General features: G+C 34.8%; 1 protein-coding gene across 11 annotated transcripts in view; it reads right to left on the bottom strand.

Annotated features, from left to right (window-relative positions):
* The window catches only part of LOC6044582 (RNA binding protein fox-1 homolog 1), a 520873-nt gene that overhangs the window by 103934 nt on the left and 402977 nt on the right, over positions 1–13962 (bottom strand). For all 11 annotated transcript variants that reach the window (XM_038261802.1, XM_038261801.1, XM_038261808.1 and 8 more), the window contains one exon: positions 9193–9246. In XM_038261802.1, coding sequence (XP_038117730.1) covers positions 9193–9246 — 54 coding nt within the window. The remainder of the gene's footprint in view (positions 1–9192; positions 9247–13962) is intronic.

Genomic DNA, 13962 nt, shown 5'->3' with positions numbered 1-13962 from the left:
ACAAAGTCAAGAAATTTCAGCTCTGTAAGTGCCAAAGGTCAAAAGTTACGATAACTTTTATCATGCTCTTGGGTCATATAGACCCGAAGACCATGCCCGGGTTAACATGTACGGCATTTTATGTAATATTACATGTAAAAAGATGTAACACATCGCACAGAAGAACAATAAGTGAATTTTGAAGGTGTAAATTTGGTGATGTAATATTTCGTCTTCTAATGTAATATTACCTCAACTTTAGTTTTAAAAAACAATAAAAAAGCATCAAAAAGGTAAAATAAAAAGGTAAATTTACACATTTTGAGAGATAACATTATTTAGTTTAAAGTTAAAGGTGTACTCATTCCCAGATGTAATATTATGATGATTTTTTTTACGTTGCTGTATGAGAAACCTACTTGACCGAAATATCAAGCTCAAATTGGCATTTACCCTTCACAGCAAAAAAATAAAAATAAATTATTATTATGTTTTTCAATATAAAATTACACAGTAAAAAATCCAACGGTAAAACCGCATGCAAACAAAAAAATCAAACCGGTGGGATTCGAACCCAGCAAACACGGAGAAAACTGCGCCTCAGTCCGCACGACTATCTGTGCTTTATGGTTATTAAATGATAAACATAATAATATAAACATAATATTAGTTTGAAAAATATCAATAAGTTTAAACTTTAAAAAAATATTATCAATCGAATTTGATAAAAAAAAAGTTTTTGGCAAAGGATTGTCAACCTTTTCATTGTAAGCATCAATAAATTTTGATGGTTTGATGGTGAATGTTATCCCTTTTTCGCTGTAATTTTACGTCAATTTATTTGAAATAAGTAATATTACACGTAAAATCCAGTAAATTTTCATAATTTTAAGGCTGGTACAAATATTTTTAAAAGTTTTTGTCACCCCCCCCCCCCTTCAAAATTGGCCCGAAAAATCAGGGGGCAAAAAAAATATTTTTATAATAAACTTCAAAATTTTAATGAAAATTCAATTGCAACCAGCTGAAATCAAATTAAAATACATTCTCCTGCGTTTAAAATCATTTTTAGCATGTTTGGGTTTATGAAAAATCTTAAGATTTTTTGAAAATTTTCGATGCAAAATCTTTTTTTTCGATACAATTTTGTTTTTGTCAGATCTTAGATTTTTTGAAAACTAATGATTGCAAAACAACTGAACTAGTGTAAAATGCATTTTAAAACACTTTTTTTAATTTAAATGTGAAGACTATGGCTTGTTATTTAAATTTTTATTTTTTTTAATTTTTTGCCCCCCTCCCCCTCTTGACCTCGGCCAGGGCCGAGGGACAAAAACTTGTTTAAATATTTGCATCGGCCTTAAGTTTATAAGATTAAACTTTAAAAATTATTATCAATCGAATTCGATAAAAACAATAAAATTTTGGCAAAGCATGACACAATAAACATCATTAAATTTTAAAGGTTTGTTGGTGAACATTATCCCTGTTTCGCTGTAATTATACGTCATTTTATTTGAAATAAATAATATTACACGTAAAAACTAGTAAAATTACATATTTGTAGAGGTAATATTATGCATTTTATCAATAGGTATAAAGTTTCAAAAAGTTGTTATCAATCGAAATTGATAAATAAAAATAAAAATAAAGTTTTTGGCAAAGTGGTGAATATGATCTCTTTTTCGCTGTGATTTTACGTCAATTTGTTAGTAAATTATCGATTAATTGCACTCAATCGGAATCCGAGATGAGGCAATTAAAAACTTTCAATTCAAATCTCAAAAATCCCTTTCCTTTCACCACAAGGAATTGCCCGATAAAATTGAAAATATCTGGCCCAAAGATGGAAACAATGAACCCAGCCAAAGTTAATTGAACAAAGTTGCGGGGTAAACAGTAAATTGTCAGCGAGAGCTTTTTACCGGGAGGCAAGATAGACGAGCCAAAAAGTTAAAGTTCAATACTTGGCCAACTTCGAGAGTCGGAGGAGTAACGGTAAAACCGCCTCCAGGTTGTTTTCCGGAAAATTTGTGTTTCTGATTTTATCTCCCCTTCGGAGTGGTGTGGTGTGGATTTTGGGTTGTAAATCACGAAAATTTATGCTGCTCGAGACAGTTTTTGCCGGAGTTTTTCGTCGAGCGAAAATGGGGTCTAATGAAGCCCCCTCGCTGCCCCTTGGTCCGGAAAATGTTCGGGTGGAAAAAATCATGTAAATACAACACTGACAATGACAGAGGTTACACTGGTGAGCTCTTTTTTTTTTTGCTGTGTGGTGCGATTTGGGTGAAGGGAATTATAATTTAATGAGCCGAAGCGTAATTGAATGAATGATAAATGTGATGGGATCAGTTTGGGGTGCGGGAGGTGAAAGGTATCAACCCCCAACCTAGCAAAAGGGATGAAAAGTTGTTTATTGAGTTCGGAAGAGCGAATTATTATGAATAATTTAGTCCGAAGCCCACACACCAGCGGCAGGACGACATGCCATCGGGGCTTAGAGGGTCAGTAATAAGCTCTGTTCGGTGCTTAATTGAGCGAACTTGGGCGGAAGGTCTTTTGGGATTGTCCGAAGTTGATTTTGCTGTTGGATGAAAGTCCAAACTTGGTTAGGGTAATCAGATTTGAATAATTGGATACAAAATTTCCAGTTTCGTAGACCAATATCGTACAAAGAGTCATCAAATGACATTCTTTACATCAAAACTGTTCCCCAATCATGCCCAGGATTATTTCCTTCCGACTGATCCCACGCCAATCCAATGAATAACTTTTCCATGCCATGATTCATATATCTCTCCGGCAGCACCATGTCAGTGTCCAGCCCGGAGAGATAGAGGGACAAAGATTAATTGAACGTTTGATGTCGTCGTCCCATCTTGCGAAAAGTGCCATGCAAACTTGGCCCATTCCTACGACAAGTGCCAGAATCAGGTCATCCCGAAGTACTACGAGCAAGTCGTAAAAGGCTGCTTTCAAAATGGCGATGACAGGGAAGACATCACTCGGAACAGAGCTGCTCTCCGGTAGCAGCAAGTTGTTGACTCGTTCTCACCTCTGATAACTTAATAAATAATAGCTTCTGAGGTCGAACGGTGTGGTTTGTACTTCGGTCGTAGCAAGTCCCCAAAAGGGGTTTGTTTACATCGGAGAAGTGTAGTAAATTGCAGTTTTCCAAGTGCTCTCTTACGCCATTCAGTTGATACTTGAGTGTTACCAGGTTTAGGACAGATGAAGGACCACTTCAGTGTCATTATGGTTGAAGCTTCTACACGAAATGGTACGTGGTTTGCGAAGTTCATGGAAACTTAGAATTTATTACAAAAGGGTAGTTTTTTTAAAAGAATTCTTACCAATTTAAATACTTTGACATTTTGAAATATTGAAGATCTGTCTAGACTGTTAAGTAATGAACATGGGAGTGAAATGTTGTACAGAACAATTCTCTACGAAATCGGTCTTTCTTTTAATTTAATTTTTTAAATCCAGCTGAAACTTTTTTGATGCCTTCGGTATAGCTAAAGAAGCAATTTTGCATCATTAGTTTGTCCACATAATTTTCTATACAAATTTGGCAGCTGTCCATACAAAATGATATATGAAGATTCAAAATCTGTATCTTTATGAAATTTTTTTGATCGATTTGGTGTCTTTAGCAAAGGAGTAGTTTGGATAAGGACTACACTGAAAAATATGATACACGGTAAAAAATGGTTATTTTTATTTTACTTTTTGTCACTAAAACTTGATTTGCAAAACAACACTCTTTTTATTTTTTCTGAAATATTTTAGAGGACATCAAATGCCATCTTTTCATAAATTTCCAGAATGTGCAATAAAATCATTGACCGAGTTATGAATTTTTGAATCAATATTAAATTTTTCAAAAAAACGAAATATTGGTCGCAAAAATGTTTAACTGCATTTTTCGATGTAAAATTGAATTTGCAATCAAATAGTACTTAAGTGAAATTTTGATAAAGTGCACGCGTTTTCAAATTATAGCCATTTTTAGGCAACTTTTTTGAAAACAGTTTTTGTTCTACATGTTTGCCCACTATTGAAAAAAAATTGAAAGGCTGAGAAAATTCTCTTTATATTGCATTTTTAAACATTGTTGATACGACCCTTAGTTACTGAGATATTGTCATGCAAAGATTTAAAAACAGAACCTTGATGTTTACTAAGTCTCACCCAAACAACCCATAATTTTATATAATCGATATCTCGACAACTAATGGTCCGATTCTGTCAAAATGTGACAACTAATGGTCCGATTTTGTTAAAATGTGAAACATTCGTGAAATTTCTTTACGAAAACGATATTTATTTTTTTTTAAATCTAGACTGACATTTCAAAAATACATAATATTAAATGAATGGTCATTTGGAAATGTTAGTTTTGATTAAAAAAAAAGAAAATATTGTTTTCGAAAAGATCGGAAAATTTCACGAATGTTTCATATTTTAGCATTGAAAATCGAACCATTAGTTACTGAGATATCGACATTACACAGAAAAAAATATGTAAATTTACACAGCACGTAATTACTGTTTCTTATGTAAACTCACTCAATGTAATGTTGAAATATGATGTAAAGAGTAAAAAGTCATGGAAATTGCTCCAATGTAAATCTAAATCTAATGTAAATCATGAATCTAATGGAAACGTTGAGCATGGAAATTCAAATCTGATGAATTTCTACCCGTGTTCGGCTTCCTGTAAATTCCTATTTAATGTAAATCATATATCCAATGTATTTCTGCCAAACGTCGACTTCAAAACTACCCGAACTAAAAATAGTAATATTTGGTTCTCTTTCTATCGCTCTCATACTTCGCTGGCCCACTGCCTGAGCCTCGCCCTGAAGAAGTTGATGCTTTAGCCGCTCGTTTATAAAATGCGAAGATGGCTCAGTCGGCAGCGGGTAGCAGCAGTAACATCGAACATCCTACCCGTCGTCCGTTCGATTCCAGTCCAGCGTTATTCCACTTGGCCGTCGACGAGAAAGCGTCCCCTACCTGTGAAACAACTTTTTAAAATCATAATTTCCTTTTGCTCCCCTCATTTTAAAATAGAACATAGGCCACACCCTTTTCCTACTGCAATCCAAGTCGAGCTGCTCATTCCCATTGGCCAATCAGAATTAGTTGATTTGAACTAATGTAAATTCAAAACTAATGTAAATTCCAAAACTAATGTAAATTTTCAAAACTAATGTAAATTTCCAATGAATCTAATGTAAATTTCCAATAAACCTAATGTAAATATACATCATTTATCATGATACCTTTTGGTACATGATAAATAATGTAAATTTACAGAAATATTTTTTTCTGTGTAGAAAATAGTGGGTTGTATGGGTGAGACTTAGGAAACATCAATTTTCCTGTTTTTAATCACTTGCATGGCAATATCTCAGCAACTAAGGGTCGTATCAACTAAGTTCAAAATAACAAAATATAGAAAATTTTCTCAACTTTTCGAAAATATTTTTTTCAAAAGTGGGAAAACATGTGCACTTATTTAAAAAAATTAAAAACTTCGACAATTTTCAAAAAAGTTACCTATAGATGTCATTAACTTGAAAACGGTGCACTTAATCAAAATTTCACTAAGGTACTTTTTGATTGCAAATTTGATTTTACATCGGAAAATGGAGTTGAAAAATTTTTGCGACCAATATTTTGATTTAAAAAAAACAGTATCGATTAAAAAAACATAACTCAGTCAACAATTTTTTGCACAACCTGGAAATTTCTGAAAAGTTGGCTTTTGATGTCCCCTAAAACATATCAAAAAATAAAAAAAAATTAAAAATGATCTGGGATTAGTTTTCAAAAAATAACGTAAGAGCCAATGGTAAACAAAGCCTTTTTTGCATCGGTATTCCATCTACATACGAAAACCCAATTTCAAAAATGCTTAAGACTGTTCATCTACACGTCTTTCATGTGCCCCAAACTAAAAACAATGAAATTTTGTTACATTTTGGAGAAAAACGAATATTAGTGTGGAAGGTCATGGTGGCTCTTACGGCTTTTTGAAAACACACCGAGCCTTTTTTGCAAATCAAGTTTTAGTGACAATAAATTAAATAAAATATCACAATTTTTTTACCGCGTATCATTTTTTTTTCAGTGTAGTCCTTATCCATAGCTACCACTTTGCCGAAGACATCAAATCGATCAAAAAATTCCTTTGAAAGATACAGATTTTAGAAATTTCATACATCATTTTTGTATGGACAGCTGCCAAATTTGTATGGAAAATTATTTGGATTCTTTGGGCATACCAAAGGCACCAAAAAAGTTTAAGCAGGATTAAAAAAAAATTAAAAAAAATCGAATGATCGAAACCTCAGAGAATTGTTCTTTATTATTTCAAAATCAGTTGTTAATTTAATCAAAATAACTTCCAGACCCACTTATATGCTTGAAAAATGATTTGCCCTGATTATAATGATTGATGATCTGGCAACACTGTCTTTTGAATTAAATTTTCGAAGTTTTAACTTCGAGTATCCAAAAAAATCAAAATTTTCACAATTGAAGCCATATTAATTTTATCAAAATAAACGGAATCGCAAATGGAAACAACGTCAAGAACACATCCTGAACTGAAAGTCTCACTTCCAAGAAAACTGCGGTTTTATTGTTACAACTTCACTCCGGGAAAAACTTTTCCCGAGCGAAACAAAACTCGCACACACACCGAAGATAAAAAAAAACAGTCGTAATGCCAAATCCACCAAACGATGTGTATAAATCCGCAATTTTCAGACACAGAAATTAGGAAAGAGCGACTCCAGTCACCGGAGAAAAAACGTTCTTATTAAAAGTTTTCGTCCCCGTACCCTGGGCGGCGGGTGGAGGCAAAACTTTGCCACAACGAACGCAAGTTCTTTTCATCTGCTCGGCAGTCGAGCGAATTTGTTTACATTCGATCCAAGTTTTAATCATCTTTCGTAAACAGATTTGCGCGCGCACATTGACAAAAGAATCAAGTCTCGAGAGCCGATTATTTAACTTTGCGCTTTTGCGGACCCCTCGTCGTAATTGAGAGTGAGAGAGAGATTGGCACACAATTTAGCGAAGCGATTTGAGGTTCAGCTTTGAAATGAAGTGGAGAACTTTTTTTTAACGAAGATTCATTTATCTCTCCGGCATTATCATGTCGGTGGCAAGTCCGGAGGGATGCCACGTATTTGTAATAATTTCGAACTTATCTGTCATAAAATGGATAAAACTAACCTCTAAAAAGCACGTAAAACTGCTCGTCTAAGCAATCCACACGAATTTCCATCAAAAACATTCCAATTAAGAAACAAAACAAAAACCGAAGATGCCACTCTCAAATCCTTTCTTTCTGCGTCGTTCCACAACCACAAAATCGACAATTAAAAGCGTAAAGGAAACTCAATTTTGGAATAACTCCAACTAAGAACATTTCAGGCAGAGTGATGAAAACGATGACACATTCCGCGGGGATGAGCATGATGATTCGAGACAGAGATAGAGCTTTCAAGTATTTTTAATTTCAACCAAAAATGTCTAATTAAACTTTCATTGGCAACAATCAGGCTATGTTTGTGTATTTCTGTGTGTGTTCGATAGAGTTGGGTTAGTACAGTAAGTAGAGTGAAGAAAAGATAGAGAGAGAGCGTTAAATGAAAACTTTCGAGCATCAAATGTGAAAGAAACGGCGCTAGAAATCGAGTAATCGCAGTTGCAAGGTTAGAAAAAGAAAGGAAAAAACTGAAAAATGATAACGATGGTGAGTGTGTGTGTATTTTGGGTGTGATGTGAAGGTGAGCGTTTCTTTGGGAGTCGTTGTTTTTTTTTCGTAAACTTTATCTCTTCAACTATAGCAGTTCATAAAAAGTACACAAAAGAAACTATGTATGAGTAGAAAGAAACGAACCAAAAAAAGAAAGTATAGTACAAAGTAAGAAGAAACTCTGGTAGTATGTAGAGAAACCAACGAGGAAATAAAAAAAGTGGAAAAAGAAACAACAAAAAAAGGTGTTAAAATATATATAAACAAAAGAAAAAAAAGATTATATTTTTTGATTGCAAATTGTTTTTAAGCGTAATTTTCATTTTTTTCATTTATGTAATAATGGGATCAATCGTGACCTAACGAGACCTGTGCTAGCTTAACCTGAATCTGGTTGGGGTGTTGTTGGGGGAAGAAGGGAGGAATAAGTCATAATCCTAACAAACGAACTAACCGATGTTGCATAAGTAGAGAACGGGAGATAAAAAAGTTAACAAACCAATCCTTTTGTGCACATTCCACCAATTAAAAGGATCCACGAGGTCCAGGATTTTTCTTGCGAATTAATCACGACTTTACGAGCGCCGCCGCCATAACTGACGGGACGGGTGCAAATTTTTAATTAATTTTCCCCGTTGAACAGAGTTTTTAATCAACATTTGCACACACACACACACACAAACACATTCTGTGCTTTCTCTAATTACAAAAGTCAGCTGCGTTTAATTCTGCCGCGGGTTAAGTGAATCGCAAATGAGATTGGTTTCTAAACTTTTTTCTCTCTTTTTCTCGTTTTATGAATTGTACGCGCTTCTCTGAATTGAATTGAAACAGCTTTAATTGAGTGCTGATTGAGGCGTTTGTTACTACCTTGAAGATTGTGTTAAGGGGGAACAATCGCTGGCAATTTGGTGAAAATCGACAATTTGGTGGCTCCAGAGAGGAGTTCAGCATTACCATGCCAGTGTAAGTTCCGGAGAGATGAGCAGTTTAATCAAACATAAAGGAAACCTCTGAAGCTAACATGAATCAAGTTTTTTTTACATGATTTTACTGCATTTTTTTTAACTCGATAAAACATTTCAGAAACCGAAAATGTTTCCCTCCCCGTCAATCTTCAAGGTAAACAAATTTCATTAACCAGCAACTTTTTCATTCCGTCAAAATTAAAAAAACAACTTTCGTAATCTCTGCGCGAAAACTCAGATCCTAACACGAAACCAGGCTGGACCAGGCTCCCAACTTTGCCCTGACGCTGTCTGTTTCCTCTGCTATCTCCTGCAGGTGGAATTTTATTTAATTAAAAATCAACTAAACCACCAGCACTGACTGTGACTGCTACTGCTGCCTGCTAGCGGGGTTCGAGATAGTTAAAACTAAAAACGAAAAAAAAAAAAAAAACTGTGGACAGTAAAACAAAACGATCAACGTACCTTGCTGCCGCGCTCGTTGAAGATGATCTCCACGTCCAGGATGGTGCCGAATTGCTGCGAATAGCGGGAAAGTTGGGAATTAATCTCAATTGTTGTGATTTTAAGCCACTCCACTTTGAAGGGAGGACGCAAAAGTTACAGATCTCGTGAAATCATCACCAGAAGAGGGTGTGGGATTGAATTTAATTTAAACTTGCTCCACATTGTGTCAAGCAAAAGCTTGATTTCGCTTTCGAAACGACTTATTTTAGTTGTACAAAAGTATCATTTGATCAAATCATTGCCTCCAGCAAAAGTCTTGCAACTGAATTAAATCAGGTGCAAGCGAACCTGTTCACGCCGATGAATCCATCCAATTAGATTATTGTGAACTGATGTGGTTTGCGGGTTGTAGAGCTCCGCCCAAGTCTCAGTCTGCCGCCGGAAGGATAATTTTCCACCTCAATACATTGTTTGGTGGGAGAACATTGATTAGCTTTATATGCACGCCAGGGAAAATGGCAAGCAGTATTCGAGAAGGGCGGAGGGTTTATTAGCATAGCATTTACATTGTTAAATTCAATTAGGTGGGCATTAATGGAATTGTTGCAATTACACCGTGCTTAGGAAATGCGTTACCAGAGGATTGTTGCTCTGAATTTTAATCAAATTCAAAGGAAATTTTGGTGCCATAGAGCCACTGATGATCCATAATTTCATCTTTTTTATTTTGCAGAACCATTCTTATTAATTATGTGTTTTTCACACATTATACAATTTACACTTCATGATTAGTGCGCTGACCACGGGGACGCGCTGTCCTGTTTTTGCATGCTTATTTTCATTTCTTTTGTGTCGCTGTTGGTGTGCTTGGGTGCGTGGTTATTATAATTAAATAATGGCATCATTAGTGCGCTGACCACGGGGACGCGCTGTCTTGTTTTTGCATGCTCATTTTCTTTTCTTTTGTGTCGCTGTTTGTGTGCTTGGGTGCGTGGTTATTATAATTAAATAATGGCATCATTAGTGCGGAGTGCATAATTGACAAAGGGAGCGCGTGGTCGTAAAAAATATTCGGAGTGAAAAGTGATTTTTTTTGTGTGTGCCTTTTGTTTCGCATTTTTGTCGTGTATTGTGTGCTGCGAGGAGAAGATTGCCCTCTGAAAATGCAGCGTCATCAGTGCATAATTGACCAAGGGAGCGCGTGGTCGAAAAAAATTCGGAGTGAAAAATGATTTTTTTTGTGTGTGCCTTTTGTTTCACATTTTTGTCGTGTATTGTGTGCTGCGAGGAGAAGATTGCCCTCTGAAAATGCTGCGTCATCAGTGCATAATTGACAAAGGGAGTGCGTGGTCGTAAAAAATATTCGGAGTGAAAAGTGATTTTTTTTTGTGTGTGCCTTTTGTTTCACATTTTTGTCGTGTATTGTGTGCTGCGAGGAGAAGATTGCCCTCTGAAAATGCAGCGTCATCAGTGCATAATTGGCAAAGGGAGCGCGTGGTCGTAAAAATATTCGGAGTGAAAAGTGATTTTTTGTGTGTGCCTTTTGTTTCGCATTTTGTCGTGAATTGTGTGCTGCGAGGAGAAAATTACCCTCTGAAAATGCAGCGTCATCAGTGCATAATTGACAAGGGAGCGCGTGGTCGTAAAAATGTTCGGAGTGAAAAGTGATTTTTTTTTGTGTGCGCCTTTTGTCGTGTATTGTGTGTGCGAGGAGAAGATTGCCCTCTGAAAATGCTGCGTCATCAGTGCATAATTGGCAAAGGAGCGCGTGGTCGTAAAAATGTTCGGAGTGAAAAGTGATCTCTTTTGTGATTTTCAAAGCCCTTCCTATATCATCGTTGATCGGAAGGCACGGCGTCGGGTGAATTGTGTTTAAATTTTTCGAATAAGGTTTTATTTTTTTGCGGTGAAAAAGCCATTTCTATATAATGATCTAAAGACGCATTGACAATTTGGATCGTTGAGTGAATAGTGGAGCAAAATAACTGTGTATGAGTGATTTTGTGTGTTAACCAGAAAGACCTTCCCATAGCATCGTTGCTCGGAAGGCTCGCCGACGGGTCTGTTATGAAAGTCCTCTCCATAACGTCGTAGCTCGGGAGGCATCGAAACCAATACCTTATCCTACTAACCCAAAAAAAAATTAATCACGTGATGCTTGAAGGAGATGCTGTGAATTCAACGGTCTTAAGCGGTATCAACAAGTATATAGCGAAAAACTATGTGCTTGATGAGTCTGCAACTTTAACTATCGGACTAACATTCCTCCCTTTCGTTGAACTGCAGGTTTCTTGGAAGGGCGCCGGTATTGACTAATAAGGTAGAGATCTTCAGAGGTTAAACAGTGAACGGATGGTTGGCTCCCACTGATCATTTTTGATTCATTGTTTAACTTCAGCTGATCTGTCAATAACGGAGTAGCAGCTCATTGGCAGTCAACCATGCTCATGCTCATGCTCATGCTCATTATACAATTTACACTTCATTTTCGTACATTATTGCCTTCCTCGCCTTACTGAGGAAAGGCTATAAAATCACTCGAAAAATGAACTTCATAATTCGACCTCCTAGACCCACCTTCAAGTATACATATCAACTCAGAATCAAATTCTGAGCAAATGTCTGTGCGAGTGTATGTCTGTAAGTCCGTGCGACGAAAAAATGCACTCGGTTATCTCCGGACTGGCAGAACTGATTTGGAGCGTTCTGGTCTCATTCGATTCGTCTTGGGGTCCCACAAGACCCTGATTGATTTCATAAAGTTTTGTAAAGTACTTCAAAAGTTATGGTAAAAATATGATTTTAACATAAATCCGAAAAATTTAAAAAGGGTGTTTTTTTTGCAAGAAAACCACGTCATGTTATACATTTTTCGAAAGGTGTTTAAAAGACCTTTCCAACAAGCCCGAAACATCGAGGATTATTAACACTATCAAAAGTTTTAAGCAGTTGTTTTTTTAAGTGTTAATTAGAGGCTAGTTTTGACCTTTCCAACACGCTCGAAAGATTGAAGATCTAACAACCCTATCAAATGAAAATGATAAATTTATCATTTTAAGGAAGGCTTCAACCACCTTAGGGTGGACTATGTAACGTTTTTAAATGATTTTATGATTAAAAAAATGATTCGAAGTATTTTTTAAAATTTGAGATTTAAGATAAATATTTTATAAATTATGGAATGCTATAATGCACAGAAGTCCAGGTAGGTTTTCGTTCAATTTGCCGATAATTTTGTGCCGTTAGTGACTTGCAAAGAGTAGTTGTTAATGAACTTTTGGCATTGTTGAGTAAAGTGCAGGGGGTTTTCTGAGTTTCTGAACAATTTCATATTTTCAGCAAAGTTGTAGGTTGTGATGAGAGCCATTTTACTACGATTTTGCAAATCGACTTTTCATTGTATTTTTTTTTTAGTTTGGTTTCTCCATTCAAACTTGGGAGTTGTTCGTAACTGGAGAAGGAACTGTGTGATCAATTTGTTATCTTCAACAAAGTTGGAGCTTATGATTATGACTTTTCAAAAAAGAATAAGTACATGGAAAAAATCTTGATTTAATTTATTTCATATTTTATTTCTCAAGGGTAAATTTTAAATTTTCGATTTTTTCAACGTGTTTTAGGGTAATAAAAAAGATTTTTTTTTCTGCTAGACATAAATTATAAATTAAAAAAAACGATTTTTGTAAAAAATATTGTCAAACTAAATAAAAAAAAATATTTATTAGATAAAAAATCAATTTTGCAATCGAAAATTACTTTATAGATGTTTTTATAAAGTAATTCATTTTTAACTAAAAATATTTTTTTGATATTTTTTTTCTTTCAAATAATCAGTTTTTTGCATTTTCAACATACATACTTTATGAAGGAAAAGTGTCCCTGCAAAAAATATATACGAAGAAACTTTCTAAAATTTTAGTTTTTACTTTTTAGTTGCTGAGACACGGTCTCTTAACGCTTAAATTTGATGAACTCATTAAGTTTTTCTCAGTGTCAGCTCTCATTTTTCAAGTGTTGATATACTAGAATTATTGGACTGATTTTCGTTGTAAAGAACAACACATTGATTTGTAAAATTTTCAAAAAAAAAAAAACAAATTTGAATAATTAAGATTTGCCATTTGAAAGGGTTAAACCACTGAAATTGAACATTTTAAAATATTGGGACATATTTTGAAATATTGAAAATATTTTTATAGAATAGAGCAGAAAATTACACACAAGTATCAATTTCAACATTGAAAATGAAACCATTAATTTCCAAGATGAAAAAATCGGAGCTTTTTAATTTAAGTTTTAATACGTTGTTTCTCAGCAACCAGCAGTCCGACCAACAGAGCCAAAATTGAAAATTTTAGGTGATTTCATCAGCTTTTCGAATATTTATTTTGTTGCAGGGTTGATTTTCTTCATCAAGTATCTTGGAATTGCAAAAACTGGCTATTTTTCGAAGGAAGGGGCTTGATTGCAACATTTGAATGAACAAAGTGTATTAAAATGCATTTTACGCCTGCCCAGTTGTTTTGCAATCAAAACTTTTCAAAATATCAAAGTACTGACAAAAAAAATAACATTAACATTAACTTAGAAAAATATTTGCAACAGCCAAACACACATTTAAAAAATCGTACCTCAGATGCTAGATTTTGCGCCACCCTAAACTCAAGCGAAAAAAAAAATGCTTTTTTTACATATATACTATAACATTTCTAAAACTCAAAAATATGTATTTTGGAAATTCAACTTTTGGTAACAAAAACTCAAATAAGAAAAATCCAAGAAAAACTT

This window comes from Culex quinquefasciatus, chromosome 3 (genome assembly GCF_015732765.1).
Source record: "Culex quinquefasciatus strain JHB chromosome 3, VPISU_Cqui_1.0_pri_paternal, whole genome shotgun sequence".
In the NCBI taxonomy this organism is placed as follows: Eukaryota; Metazoa; Arthropoda; class Insecta; order Diptera; family Culicidae; genus Culex; species Culex quinquefasciatus.
This window is presented reverse-complemented; position numbering and strand designations above follow the sequence as displayed.